This window comes from Heteronotia binoei, chromosome 8, assembly GCF_032191835.1.
Source record: "Heteronotia binoei isolate CCM8104 ecotype False Entrance Well chromosome 8, APGP_CSIRO_Hbin_v1, whole genome shotgun sequence".
In the NCBI taxonomy this organism is placed as follows: domain Eukaryota; kingdom Metazoa; phylum Chordata; class Lepidosauria; order Squamata; family Gekkonidae; genus Heteronotia; species Heteronotia binoei.
In genome coordinates this window covers 49,974,562-49,990,451 of record NC_083230.1, presented here as the reverse complement: position 1 = coordinate 49,990,451, position 15,890 = coordinate 49,974,562, and the positions used below count along the sequence as shown (strand labels likewise).

At 40.9% G+C, this 15,890-nt stretch overlaps 1 protein-coding gene across 3 annotated transcripts in view; it reads left to right on the top strand.

Moving 5' to 3' along the window:
* The window catches only part of PTPRB (protein tyrosine phosphatase receptor type B), a 108,917-nt gene that overhangs the window by 36,255 nt on the left and 56,772 nt on the right, over window positions 1–15,890 (top strand). For all 3 annotated transcript variants that reach the window (XM_060245065.1, XM_060245066.1, XM_060245067.1), the window contains 7 exons: window positions 262–531; window positions 5,189–5,449; window positions 7,434–7,700; window positions 9,542–9,805; window positions 10,672–10,935; window positions 13,433–13,696; window positions 14,042–14,305. In XM_060245065.1, coding sequence (XP_060101048.1) covers window positions 262–531; window positions 5,189–5,449; window positions 7,434–7,700; window positions 9,542–9,805; window positions 10,672–10,935; window positions 13,433–13,696; window positions 14,042–14,305 — 1,854 coding nt within the window. The remainder of the gene's footprint in view (window positions 1–261; window positions 532–5,188; window positions 5,450–7,433; window positions 7,701–9,541; window positions 9,806–10,671; window positions 10,936–13,432; window positions 13,697–14,041; window positions 14,306–15,890) is intronic.

Below are 15,890 nucleotides of genomic sequence, written 5' to 3'. Positions count from 1 at the left end.
TTTGCCAAATTATTTGTGTAGTTTAACTTTTGTCTATTATGTGCCTAGTTTAAGAACTGACAATTTAACTATCAGAAATTGATAGTTTTTCTCTTGGTGTGTGGGAGACTCACTTTTCTCTCTAAAATTAATAGTAATTTTGACCTGTTACATGGCATCTTAAATTGCTGTTGTTGCTCACTTTAAAAATGGCAGATATGTGAATCAACTGTGTCTTCCATGGTTACAATTTTACCTTGCACTGTCAAAATTTCATTTCAGTTCCCCAAAAGGTTTCGCAACTTAAAGCAGTCAGCATGGGCTGGCTAAGAAGTCTGAAAGTGAGCTGGTTGCCTCCCAAGGGATACTGGGAGAGATACTATATTGTGTTGTTCGACCATTCTACACTGCTGCTGAATTCTACAGTGCAAAAAGACAAAACAGAATATATTATCAAAGATCTAGAGCTAGTTCCAGGAAAACAGTATGAGGTGGCAGTTATTGTAGAAAGTGGAGGCTTGCAGAACACTGGTCACTGCAAAGGGAGAACAGGTAAGCAGCCTTTGACTGTAGTCATCAGACATCTTTGAAAAACAGTGAAAAAATTGAGGAAGTGAATAAATTGAATTATTACGGGATACAAATGCTATTTATTAAATTATAATGACATATAATCTTATTTTGGTTTTATTCATAGGATCAGAATCAAACAGTATACTAGGTATGTCAATAGGGATCATGCTATTTGTTACATTCCAGTCAGTATATAACTGTGGCTGAGTCAGCATTTATGTTTGTTTAACAGTTTAATTCAAAATTCATTTATAATCAGTTAGGAGAAATTAGTAGCAACCAGGGCTTTTTTTTTTTTTAGCAGGAATGCACAGGAATGCAGTTCCAACTGGCTTGGCATCAGGGGGTGTGGCCTAATATGCAAATGAGTTCCTGATGGACTTTTTCTACCAAAAAAACTCCTGGTAGCAATTATGTAAATGGTATTTGAGCTGGAAGACCATAAGTAGATACTAGCTGTTTCTATGGAGGCTGGCCTTAATCTCAGATTTTCCTTATCATTTTTTTCACTGATACCATTCATGTGTTACATGTTGTATGAATGTTGTTCTCTAATAAAGTCAAGTGCAGTGTTTCAAGACTCTAAACAAATAGTTAGATATTAAAAAATTACACTAGTTAGTGATGAATACTGTATAACAGTTGACCTGAGTACTACCAATGCTGGGTCCTTCCAATAACATTTTCTGTCCGTTGAAAATATTTTTATACTGCCTTTCCCCCACAGCAGTTGGCTGGTTACAATACTTGGTCAGCTGCCTAGCAACTGCCACTGCAAGGGAGAAGGATACTCTGACCCTAAATCACCAGCCAAAGGAAGAATAGTTTCTGGAGATGCTGCCCCATGGGTTTGGGGGCAGTTTCCCCCATTTTTTCCTCTTAATATAAAGATTTAAAGATTTCTGCATAAAACTACTAATAACTTTTGGGATGGAGTGAAATATCAATCAGATATGCATAAATAAAAGTTGGGCAAACAGTAGTAAGTGAGCAATTTTTCTTTTAGCTGGAATATCTGATATTCGTTTTGATGAAATGAATTGTTTTGCAATGTGTGATGTAATCCTAAACTGAGTTATATCATTCTAAACCCTTTGAGATCAATGAGTTTAAAAAGTTGTAACTCTATTTTGAATTACACTGTGAAGTTTGCTGTCTAAGACCACTGATGTTCATCAGTCTGGTTTTTTATTTACTCCCTAGGGTTGCCAAGTCCTCAGCTTTCCGCAGCGGGGGACTCTCTCTCACGCGCGGAGCATGCACGCGACACAATGATGTCACCCGGAAGTGACATCATAAAAATAGTGGTGCCCATGCAGGGCTGCTCTAGGCGTTTCCGGGAAAACTATGGTTTTCCTGGACGCCCTAGCCATTTGGGAGGTTAAAACTCTATGGTACCTATACACAATAGAGTTTTTACCTCCCAAATAGCTAGAGCTTCTGGGAAAACCATAGAGTTTTCCTGGGAATGTCTAGAGTGGCCCCACATGGGCGCCGCCATTTTTATTACATCACTTCTGGGTGATGTCATCGCGCCAGCAACGTTGGGGGAGGTTCCCCCCACTGGCCCAATGTGGTTTTCCCACCCAGACCTGGGGATTGGCAGCCCTATTGCTCCCTATTGCTCCCTAATAGACTAATCTTAACCAATTATTCAGATACCGCTCTGAGACCATGCAGGAGAAGATGCAGTCTAGGATGGAAATAAATAAATAAAATAAGTCCCAATGAATTCAGTGGGATTGATTTCTAAGACTGCAGCATAAGAACTCTATAAATAAAGAGCTGGGATAGAATTAGTCTTCTTGTAATTGTTGGCACTGTACAAAAAGTACCTATAAAAACTAGTGTCAGATGCAACAAAATAAACTAGTGTTTTGGCACAAAAGATTATTCCAGATGTGTATTCTAGCACCTTCTCATACTTATTCTGGTACAAAGACCAAAAAAACCTTCTTAATTGTAAGATGAAAATTAGAATTCTGTTGATTTTGACAAGCATGAGAATGCTAGATTGGAGAACCTTGGAGGTGGCCTAGGAGGCTGAAATATCCTAGGCTTGAATTAAGCTATTTCTGCCTGTGGTGTTGACAGAAGGGAAGGGAGTAGGCTGAGAAACAATAGAAAGGAGGTTGCATAAGAAAACCAGGGCAGGACCCCCCACCCCTTGCCTTATCTTACACCTTGGGTTGATTATTTTTCCTGCTGCACCCTCTTCTCATTCTTTAGTCACTACACACATTGTGACTCTTTGACATTACATTTTTTACAGCCTCAGAATGCCAGGTTATTGTGTGTTATATAAATGCATTGTTAGGCCCATGCAGATTTTGTGATGTACCAAAGGCTAAATGAGCACTCTTTGAATGACCTTTCTGAGATAATATATTTTTGCTTAGAGGGGAGAAACTGCTGTCAGATAATACACAGGAGTCTCATGTTTATTTTAATGCAACAGATGAACACAACTACCTCTCTGGGATTGCTATCAGATAAAAGACTGTGACAGTTTATAAGCAGAATTTTTCACTGTCACATGTGTTCATTTTGTGCTTTGCCTCTTCTACCAGAAAAGGGCAGAAAATGGTTATCGCTTATTGGAGCAATGAGTAATTATTCTTAGGTCACTGTAGAAAAACTGCTGTGGGGTTTCTCCCTCTCCCTCTCTCTTTTTTTTTTGCAAATGATACCAGTTAGATTACATGCAGAAAATGGCATCCTATACCAGATTATGCTGCAGTTTTCAGACATTTCTGTGGGTGATTGGATCAAACATTTGATCACACTTTTACTTTCAGGGGAGACTTCAAAAGTGAGATTGAAACCTGGCTGTTCCTGCATTAATAATTTTGATTGCTCTTTCTGTGCCTTTTTCAAATTTTGTGATATTGTTTTCTAGATGAGGTGATTAGAACTGTACACAGTGTTCCAGATGTAGTGGCATTCAAAATGCCCAGAGGGTTTGTGGGGCCTGAAGTTGAGTGCCGCACTGCAACATCTGTGTATGTGTGTGTACAAACAAAACTGGCAGGACCACTTTCAAAATACATTTATTGAGCTATGCGTCCAGGGCCAGCTCACCCACTAGGCAAATTAGGCATTTGCCTAGGGTGCTGGAAGGGGGGCGCCTAATTGGGCTCCCCCCAATGCCAAAGACAAATGCCTAATTTTCTTCCTCCCCACTGTTGCCGCAACCATCAACACTGTCCCCTGCCCCCTCCCTTCCCTTCTGCAGCACAGCGCTCTGCTGCGCCCCCCTCCCCAGTGCGCTCAGAGGAACGCCATTAGGATCAGCCCTACCAGCTTTGATGGGGCCCAGGCATCTGAGCATTCTCTTAAGAGAGTGCTGGAGGAGGCTTTGCCCCCCCCCTTCTGGTTCTGGAAAGGAGAGGGAGAAGCCTCCTCCAGCACTCTCTTAAAAGAATAGTCAGATGCCCAGGCCCTGTTGAAGCAGGTAAGGCTGAGCCTAGTTGTGGCGCTTCTCTGACCGGGTGGGGGGAGCATGGCACCACATTGTGGTGCTGTGGAGGGAGGGTGGTGGTGGCGGGGGGCAGCCAGCGAGGTGCACACAGCGGCCAGGGAGTCTGCCTAGGGTGCCACATGCCCTAGGACCAGTACTGAATGCATCATGATCTTAAGCTCTTTTCTGGTCAGTCAGTGCCAGTTGACTCCATCCAGATTCTTTGTGCCACTTGTATCTTCCATTGAACTTTATTGGGCACACTGAAGCCCACTCATCTGGAAAGACCTTGTTGGAGCCTTTCAGATTTTGCTTTAGCTTCCACCATCCTGAATCATTTGGTGCTATCTGCAGTCTTAGCATCTTCACTGCTCATCTCCAAATTCTGATGAATTCTAAACAGATGTACTAGGTACTAAGCATTATATAATTGTGCAAAGCTGTCCTATTAACAGAGCTAAGTAATTTTCAGGGTGGGGAAGGCACCTTTAAAAGAACTCATTCTGCAAAAAGTAAAAGCACACCTCTTACACATGTAAAAGCTGTGAGCACAACCTCTATTATTAACAATCCTCTTCCCATAATGCAGTTGGCACCTCTGGGCTGCTTGTAATTGCCTGTATGTGATTCAATATAATAAACTAATTTTTATTCACTCTTTGCAATATCAATTAGGCCTATCCATATGGTTTCACATTCTTAGTGATGTTTTTATGTATCATGGAGCCACAGTGTAGACTGAGCCAGATTGCAATCCCACACACACAAATCAGCTCACAGTGTGATCCAAACAACATAGGATGCATATCATGTGGGTTCCACATGGTGACGGTTTCATGAGAAGTCGCTCTAAATAATCCATGGAGAGATCATAGAGAGCAGAGCGGGATATAACTAGTGTTCAATGTTGTTTGAGCAATTCTGGTTGCTTTCGTATTCATCTCTTTAATATATTATTTGAGAATAAAATAAAGGCATCAGTAGTAAGTAACAGTTAAAATCTATCTATTTCAAAACTAGTTCAGTGTTTGATATTACAGTGATGGCTTAAATATGTAGGAAAGCTAATATTTTATTAAATGAAAGGCTGCAGTGTTTGTTCTGCAATGATGAGGTACTTATATCCAGAGCAAAGTGTTCTGTAACATTAACTCCTTTTCTTTCACATTCCCATAGATCCAGAGCCAGTTCTTCAGCTGCGTGTAAAGCATGCAAATGAATCTTCCCTTACTATCATGTGGGTGCCACCTGAGTCTGAGTGGGATGGTTATCTGGTTTCACTTGGAGATAGAACACTTACAGTCATAAACAAGGCTCTTCCTAAAGAAGCCAGAGAATTCACTTACAGTAACCTGTTACCTGGTCGGAAGTACACAGCTACCGTCACCAGCATCAGTGGGGATTTGACCAATGGGACTTCTGTGGTAGGACGAACAGGTATCATAGAATTGACTTTTGCTAAAGTGCAGTAGCTATGCATTTCTGTCTTGGAGTTAGGCACTAATCTTGAATAATCTTTTAAACATAGATGCTATGTTCACACAGTATTGTATGTGACACAGATTCTTTTTGCAAAGTTATTTAATTAGAGAGGAGAAGCTACATGCCGAAAATGGCAGCAAACATACAAACACAGATTCAAGAGGCAGGGCGGGGGGACTGGCAACTCTATGGGGCTTTTCACACGTACCAGTGGAAACCGGAAAGGAGTCGATATTGTGCCGCCCTGGAGTAATCCGGGACAGGGATGGGAGTTTTCAGACACATTTTTTTTTCCGGTAGGGTTCCATGATTGAAGCGAGACATTTCACACTATTCCACTTTTATCTCGCTTCCACAAGCGCCGGCTGTTTTCATGCCCTTTTTTGCCCACCGGCACACAATCTGTCTTTTTTTTGGGGGGGGGAACGTCAGACTAAGATCGCTATAGCGCTATAGCGATGTTTCAGAACAGCACTACAATAGGGATGCTTGGGCTCCATTGAGATGCCTGAGATCGTGGCTGCTGACACTTGGTAACAAGTGCCCCATTGGATACACAGTTCAAGTGGGAGATCAGGGCACCAGACGTTGGTGCTATCATTTCCATGCCCACACAGGAATCAGGGGAATGTGATTGGTTTGTAGGTGACTCTGAGGCACATTTATGGGGGAGGGAGGCTGTTGCCACCTGGAGAGGGGTTGCCCATAGGGCAGCAGGTTTTGGCGGGAGAACAGACCAACTGTGATTGATGAGACAGATGTTGTTAACCCAGCCTGATGTGCACCCATCCATGCCCACAGGCTATTGGCTGGAAAGTGACTTGTGCCAAGCTTACAATTCCTGATAAATCACTCACCAACCTATGAAACCAGAAACAGCTCACCAACTACAACCCACAGAAATCTGTGGCTTCCCCCTCCCTGACATTTATACCTGCTGCAGCTTGGCACAAGTCACTTTCCAGCCAATAGCCTGTGGGCATGGATGGGTGCACATCAGGCTGGGTTAGCAACAAGTGACAAACCAATGCCTGGTGCCCTGATCTCCCGCTTGAACAGTGTATCCAATGGGGCACTTGTTACCAAGTGTCAGCAGCAGCGATCTCAGGCATCTCAGTGGAGCCCAGGCATCCCAATGGTGGTGCTGTTTTGAAACATCACTATAGCAATCTTAGCCCGACATTCCCCCCCAAAAAGTCAGAGATCACGCACCAGCCGGCAAAAAAGGGCGCAAAAACGGCTGCTGCTCCTGGAATCGCTACAGGGGATTTCACACAGCATCCCATAGCGATTTCAACCCTAAAGGAGGGGTTGAAAACTGGCGGGAACTGCTCTTTGAAAAAAATGACTCAGGCACGCCTCACTGCTGGAACAGCAGCAGGACTGTGTGAAAAGGTAGCAGTATTCTGGTAGCAGCCTGTTACTGAATCGGGTCTGTCTGAAATGCCAGCAGAAACCCATTACTGTTCAGTAACTGACCAGCTGCCATACCGGAATACTTAGCCTGTGTGAAAAAGCTCTATGTGTCTTCTTGTCTCAGTAAAAAGGTAAAGGTAGTCCCCTGTGCAAGCACCAGTCGTTTCTGACTCTGGCATGATGTTGCTTTCACAACATTTTCACAGCAGATTTTTTATGGGGTGGTTTGACATTGCCTTCCCCAGTCATCTACACTTCCCCCAGCAAGTTTGTCTCAGTGCTAAGAGCCATATTCTCACCATAGTACTATGGTAAAAAGAAAACTCCCCCACCAACTTTCATTTGAATTATTAATGCCAGAACTCCATGTGTTTGCTGTTTCTCATTCCTGTTCCATCAGATAGTAAAAGCTTTGATATTGCCTGTAGTCCTAACTGCTCTGTTACAGCTTTTATTGTTATAATGGTTTGATTTGCTCGGAGTAAATTTCTCCATTAACCCTAATTATGATCTTGAACTGCAGTTCCTGCTCAGGTGACAAGCTTAACTCTGGAAAATGAAGGAACAACTAACAGCCTGTTCACTACCTGGATAAGGGCATATGGAGATGTAGATTCATACCAAGTTTTGCTCATCTATGAAAATGTTGTCATTAAAAATGAGAGTGTTTCCAGCGACACCAACAGATATCATTTCTACTCTCTGAAATCTGGAGGACTCTATTCTGTGGTTGTCACCACTGTTAGTGGAGGGATATCTTCCAGACAAACAATTGCTGAAGGGAGAACAGGTAATGATAATATAGGAAAGCTGTACTTTCTTGAAAGGTGAAACCTAAGGACATGCAAAATTGCAGACAGAATTTTGTTTACCATTTCACAGAAGGTTCATCTGGTATTACACATTTAAGTGAACTCTCTGTTCACTGCCATTCTTTCTTCAGTGTTTTCAGTTAATTGCTTTCTACATGTTTGGGGTAATTTTGTACTGCATCATGAAGTTTGTAATCTTCAGGCTGCACAAATAACTGCTCTTAAGCATGCATGATATTGATTAGCTTTACAAAAACATTTATATCCAAATTTGGGGCACAGTGGACCTCCAAAGCAGTTAATAAAATAAAAGCAATTTAAAATATATCACTGATAAGACAATAATAAAAAAAATCTGTATGGAAATACTAAGACCAGAAGACTAAAATTATACAAAAGTACCCAGATAAACATTTAAACCAGCAGGATTGCAAATATCAGTACATTTAAGAGGCAAGGAGTTAAATTAATTAACTGAAATTAAAACTTTTCTAAAAGAGTTGAGAGAATAATAGAAAATTAAAAGGTAGTACTTAAGGAAATCTGTGACTAGTAAGAATAAAGAATAAAGACTCGGTGAAAAAGCTGTCTGAATTCCCCACCCTATGTGTTTCTTGCAAGGGCAATAGGCATAAACTTTATTCTATCTGAGGGGATGCCTAATAATAATAATGATATTATCTGAGGGGAACATTTATTTTTCTTTCCACTAGAGGGCAGGAAACTCCCAGTAGTTAGGCATCATTCTCATCATCATTGCTGATTTACCAGTGTTTTAATCCAAGGTATGATTTCATGACGATTGTGTTACTTAGGGATGGGCACGAACCAAACCATGAATTGTGATCACAGTAACAATGGCCGATTCATGGTTCATCTGATCCTGCGGCACCCAAACATGAAAATGAACTGGCCTTTTTTCTTGGCATGTCCTTTGGTTCATGTTTGGTTCATTTTTCCAGAAACCTACCAGAAGACAGGGGGCTGGGGAGAGCAGAGCTGCCACTTCTAGTCCACTTTACTCCCCTCCAAGCTTCCTGGGGATGAAATGGATAAAAGCTGCAGGGCAGCTTCCCTTTCTTTCCCCAGCTTGACATACTTCTAGGATAACAGTTTACTGGGGGCACTTGCTTTGGGGGGCTGTAGCTTGGCCCCCCAAAAATCAAATTCACACCAAACTTGGAAAGCATGTAGAGGAGAGTCTGATGAGGAGTTTGCTGCAAATTTGGCATCTCTAGCCCATTCAGGGGCTGTTCTAAAGGTAAAGGTAGTCCTCTGTGCAAGCACCAGTCATTTTTCGACTCTGGGGTGACGAGCTGTTCTACATCTTCCCAAACCAAATGAACCAACAAACCACAAATTGTTTGGGAAACTGAAAAAAACATGAACCGAACCACCAAATTGGGCAGCCCAATGAACCACAAAATAATAATAATAATAATAATAATAATAATAATAATAATAATAATAATAATAATAATAAACTTTTATAAATAAAATAAATAAATGAAATGAAATGAACCACCATTTTTGCATTCTATGCCAATCTCTACTTGTGATTATTTATTTGGTTTTGTTTATTTATAATATCTTTATTCTACTTTTCTGATGATTCGGAAGCCTGCTTTTATATTTGCATCATTCATGCAAATGTATTTCTTGTCTCATAATAGAGATGGTTAATGCATTAACTTTTTCCAGTGCCAGAGTGAATGTGTCCATTTTATAATTGAATCTTGATCTGTTCTCTTACAACAGTAGATGTGTGTGGTATAAGAAAACTTTCTGTAGATATCCTTTTGATTGTTTTGTTGCATAGTTCCTTCCAGTGTAACCGGAGTAACAGTGAACAATTCAGGGCGCTGTGACTACCTGAGCGTTTCTTGGCTCCCAGCTCCTGGAGATGTAGATGGCTATTCGGTAACACTATCTCATGAAGGAAAGACACTTCAAACTCTCACTATTGCAAAATCCACCAGCGAATGCTCTTTCAACACCCTTGTTCCTGGGAGACTCTACGATGTGACAATAACCACAAAGAGTGGGAAATATGAAAAGCATTCCTACAGTCAAGAGAGAACAGGTAACGAAAAAGCGCAAAATATATCCCACCAGGCACACACACCAGGCATAATTATCCATGTATCTGTGCTGGAGATATACCTATGCATGTTCACACACAACAAAGGGAGAGTAAACCAGTGTCCTAAGAACAGAGCTCCCTCTGAGGTTAATGGCAAAAGATCAAATGAGTTCAAAAAATACATTATATGTATAGAGACTGAAATAGGGTAGATTGTCCCAAGAGGTAAAGAACCAAAAAAGACCTTCAAAAATTAAATGTAATAACTAGTATTTTTCAGCTGTGTAATACAAAAGGTGACAAAAGATGTACAAAATGTGATAAAAATAAGGTCATTAACAGTGGAGTCCTAAATAGAATCGCACCATTCTAAGCCCATAAGTTCCACTGTATTCAGTGGATCTTCTTCCCAGAACCTGCAGAAAGATTGTTCTTATTGCCCTTGAACATATGGAACAATGAATTTGGTAAGAGAATTGCTGTTTATATTTATACGAGTAAAGTGAATTACACTATGCACTGCAAATTATTATCATTATAAATGTGCATCATTGAATTACGTAGTGTAAGATAATATAATCATATGTACCTTGATCCAGGCAAGAAGGCCCATGTATGTATCACTTGTTTTAGGAACTACATCCAAATGCACATGTTGTCTATCCTTGCTGCATTATTTTTGAGGTGTTATCTGAATGTTCTTCTGAATGGGCATTCACACTGTGCACCAACTAGTCACATATAACTACACACAACTACACCTCTATCAGAGCTGGATGTCTCTGGTCTCTCCCTTCCATTTTCTTGCAAATGCATATTTATTATTTCTGAAATCAGGATATTTAGAAGTACATTCTGTCTTTCAGTGCCTTCAAGTGTCCAGGGACTTACGGTGAGCAATTCTGCAAGAAGTGACTATTTAAAGGTGTCCTGGCTACATGCCATGGGAGACTATGATAATTATGAAGTGATCATCAAGCACAACAATGACTTCATCCAAACAAAAACCATCCCTAAGGATAAAAACGAATGTGTGTTTACTAACCTGGTTCCAGGGCGGCTTTACAGTGTGACTGTTAGCACAAGGAGTGGAAAATATGAAACTAGTGAAAGGGCCAGTGGAAGAACAGGTAAGAAGATAAGTTCTCAGACTGACATCCCAAGATTTCCAGCAGGAAGGAGACAATATCTGCAAATATTTTAATGCTTTGTTTTAAAAAGAGAAGCTAATGGTTAAAATATATGATTAAACTGGAGCTGTGTCATAGAAGAAAAAGGGGTGAATATTTTAGGGCAGATGAAATAAGTGTACTACCCTGATACAATAAATTTATTAGAGGTTCCTGATATACACATGGAACTCCAGCTATAAGCATTCCCCATTAAGTCTCATAGAGGGAGGAATTCTATTAAATTAAAACAGTTGTGCATGAGATTGTAAGAGGCTGTCAGGAATAAGCTGATGGTCTTCTCAGTTAAAAGAAATATAATTTTATTCAGAATAAACAAGCAGGAAACAGAGAAAAAAGATTGGGGTAATTGTAGTCCTTCATAGCATATAGTTCCAACATGTGGTAAGAACCGTAAGTAAAACCTGGCCTGGAACAGCTCTAGAGTATAGTACCTTTGAAAAGGTACCTGGAATGCAATCATAGGCATTTAATCTTCCATTGGTGGAAAAAATGAAAATCTGTACAAGCAGGAATTCCATAGAGACATTACAGCTCATGAAGGTTCTGTATCAGGTAGGTGGACCCAGGACCCAGGTTGTTATGGTGTAGTGGTTAAAGTTACAGTGTCAGACTAGGATCTGAGACAACCAGGGTACATTCACACTACACTAACTAATATGTTTTACATCCAGATTTTTACTGTGTAAGAATAGCAAAAATCCAGATGTAAAACTAGTGAGGTGTGAATGCACCCCCAGAGTGTAATCCTTTGCTTAGTCATGGAAGCTCACTGGATGACCTTGGGCCCATCACAATCTCTCATCCTAACTACTCTTATAAGGTTGTTGTAAGGAATAAGTGGAGGAGGGGGGTGATGTGAAAAGCTGTTTTGGGTGTCCGATCAGAGCGAAAAGTGGTATACAAATAAAAAAGAAATATAAATAATAAATCATCCAGAGTAAGCTTAGATTCTAATCAAACATTTAAATAATCTACAATAATATCTTGGTTGGAATAACTAGCTTATTGGGGGTTTTCTGTTACAAGTCCTACTGATCTCAAGTATTAACTTTAATATAAGTATTTAACTAAAGTATGTTTTGCTTTGTCTAAATTTCATCCAATGTGTTTATATTGATTGAATAATATATTAATGTATGAAGACAGGTCACTTCTATATGGATCAACCTGAGTTTAACCATCAGCATTTGGCCCTGTCCTAAGTTTAAAACAACAACCTATTTCCTGTTGAGCCATCCAAGCATAAAGAATAACACTGGGGAGTGTTTCCATTGTGAACCACCTTTCACTCTTCTGCTGTTCCTAAGCCATGGTGAAAAGCCTTTGAATAGCAAAGCAACCTGACTTAATTGCACTCAGACGGGACGGGGAGTCTTGTTCTTCTTCGAGAATCATCTTTTGAATCATGTTCTTGATTAGTTTACACTGGTCAGTGGTCCAGTTTCCTATAAAGTTAGCTTACACCCATGGGGTAATGAGAAGCTTGAGTGACAAGTTACAAATTTCAAGCCTGGTCCAATATTGCCATTGGGGGCCAAGAACCATCTTGCTGCATCTCCAATCTGTTGCTTTGTTAGTTATGCTGATCTGAAGATACTGTAATCTGCTTGTCCTCACATGTGTAGGAAGCTAGACTTTGTTATTTGATCTGCTTATTCTTCCTTGCATTTAAGCCTGAACCACATTTTAAAATTTCTTTCAGTAAAGCCTATTTATTGGTGTGTTCTACTGCTTGTGCGAGAGTCCAAACCCATTCTCAGTCAAACTATCAGAAGGGGATTTGTTGCAGGGTCCCAGGAGCAGGGACAGGGGAATCAAATCATCCTTGAGAAGGCACCTCAGTCTTCTTACAGTGTGTCATTTTGTTGTTCATACCTTAGCCTTGTACACACAGCCCTTCTGCATACCGAATGTGTGAAGAGGAAGAATGGGCACAAGCATCCTAGCCTTGCCCCTGCCAGCACATTTCACCAGCCTGCGACTGTAGTGCCTATGCACAGAGGAAGTATTGGCTAGCACACTCCCTTCTCATTGATGTCAGTATTTGGCATGCGGTATCCCCTTTTATGGGGAGGGAGCACAGTTTCACACATTGGCACCATGCTGGTGATCATGCCAAGGCAGGGGGCAGGATTTGCACTCATGCCTGCTCTCCACCATACATTCAGTCAACACATAGAGGAGTCTTATATAGAAGGACTGCATTTAAAGAAAGTAATGCAAATGGAATAACCCATACAAACTGTGTTATACTTTGTGGCATACTGAAGCTTCGTTAATGGCTGCCCCGAACATATCAGTGCTTCCAATAAAACATTTTATTGGGAACATTTATTATTTTATTTTTGTAGTATATAACTTTGTTGGCTGAATAACAGTGATGACTGTTAACTGGAAAAGTGTGTCTGAATCTGTTCTGTCATTCATTTCCCAGTTCCAGAATCCGTAAAGAAATTGACTCTTAGCGACAGAAGCACTGAAAATCTCCATGTTACTTGGTCCAAAGCCGATGGGGAGGTTGATCAATATGAAATCCAGCTTTTCTTCAGTGACAGGCAGGTTTTCCCACCCATTCGTCTTGAAAACACCGTTGAAGAGTTCCGTTTCACATCTTTAACTCCAGGACGCCTTTATAAAATTGTTGTGATGACAATAGCTGGAGAAACACAACGATCTATTTTCATAGAAGGATTGACAGGTTAGAATTCTCTGTTTCTGTAGACAGCAAAAAGGATGGGATATTTTGTAGGACCCATGCTATATATATGTAGTAATCATCAACAAATTTTGAAGAGTACATGTTCTCCCCCTTCCATGGGGTTTGTGCCATTAGTGCCTTCTGCCGCTGTGACATTCTGTTAAACTCGCTCTTCTGGAAAACTGTTGTTTATAAAACAAAAAATATATAATCTTTTCTGCATTGTGTAATCCAGTCTGGCTTCCACAATTTTGTTTGCTGCAGCTTTAGAAAAGTAAGCGCTTGTCTAAGAAAAATGTTGGTTAGCTTGTTTGGCCATTCACATTGACTGTTTTCCTTCCTTAGTTCCAAGTGCTGTCAAAAACATACACATTTCACCCAGTGGAATGACCAGCAGCTTGAAAGTGAATTGGACCCCTGGAGGAGGAGATGTTGATTCATATACAATCACAATACTCCATAACGATAATCCCCTTGATTCTCAGACAGTCTTCAAGCGTGTGTATGAGTACACGTTTAACAAACTAGAAGCAGGGGAGCAATACAAGGTCATTGTACAGACTAACAGTGGCACCTTGCACAACAATTCAACAGCAGTTGGACGAACAAGTAAGTTTCTTCCAAAAAACTGGTACCATGTAGCCTGCTGCTAACAGAACATTGAAGGACAATGGTTATCTCAATTGCAATGTGTTAGGTAGACTGGCATATATTATGTATTTTATTGAATTGCAGAGGCAGGCAGTGGAAAACTACCTCTGAACATCTCTTATCTTGAAAATCCTAGTGTCACGGTGAATTGGCTGTAATCTCTGTGTCATGTGAGAGCTTTCCCTGCTCTACAAGGCATGATTACAGACAAGCAACGATTTATATGTGATAAGGAAGATATATTTCTGGTTAAAGAGCTCTGCCTAGCCCCCCAGCCCTCCCCATCAAACCTGAAACCAGACCTATTAAAGAGTCAAGATATTCTTCCTTCCAGAATCTAAAAAAACACCATGTAAATAAATTAGATGGAATGAAGGTCATACAAAAAAGTGTGTATGATCCATAGATAAATGAAATTCAGTAGTGTTGTTTACAAATAATCTCTCCTAGTAATAAAAGCCCTAAGTTACTGGTCACGAAACATCTTCCTCCCTTTGGCTGAGCCACCTGTCACTCAATCTCAATAGAGAACAACCCCATCCTCTAGTCCCAGGACAGAAGAAGATTAAGCCACTACTTCACAAAGGAGAGAAAGAAAGCCTTCCTTCGATTGGTTAAGAGGGGAGGAGGGAAAGAGCCAGGAAAAGCCTTCTTTTGATTGGCTGGGAGCTCCTCCCTCTCCTCCTCTGGGGAGGGAAACAGCCAGAGAGACAAGAAAAAATTGCATTCTGTGGCAGCAGACCAACAACGTTTTATTCTAGGTAAAAGCTTTTGTATGCCTCCACACCTCTTCAGATAGAGAAAGAAAGGGAGAGAGGGAAAACCAGAGAGAGCCTGTGTGTAAGGCCAATGCTAGGTTTTGTGTGCCTGCACACTTCTTCAGAGAGACAGAGAAAGGGGGGGGGAGTCAGAGAGAGCATGTCACAGAGAGAGAAAGAGAGAGAGTTTTCCATTTCTTATAGATAGGAGGGGAGAAAGAAACCTAAAAGCACAGCTTGCATTCTTTATTAGTGGAAGGGAACAAGAGTCCAGCAGCACCTTAACAACTAACAAAATTTGTGGCAGGGCATGAGTTTTCATGAGTTGCTGCTCACTTCTGATACAGCTAGAATGTGAGTCCATCTGTCCTTATATCTTGGAGAGTTGCAATTTTGGACACCGCAGATGCTGGCTTAAAATGTGACTACAAAAATAGTCTTCTAGCTAGAAGCAGAATGCCCTCTTGAACAATTTTGTTTTGTGCATTTAGTTAAATGACAGAAGCATGGGGGCCTTCCCAAGAGTCTCAGGCCAGCGGTTCCATAATGTGGGATCCATCACAGAGAATGGGCAGCTGCCAGTTTTACCTGTTTGCAGATGGGCACCTTCAGGAGCATTAATTTACATGAGTGCAGCTGTCATGGCAGAGCATAGCAGGAGAGGCAGTCCTGCAGGTATGTGGCTCCAATGCCATTAAAGGCTTTGTAGAAGATAGAACCTAGAATGGGGCCTGGTATCTGGTAGGTAACCAATGGAGGGTCTTCAGAATGAGAGTGATGTACAA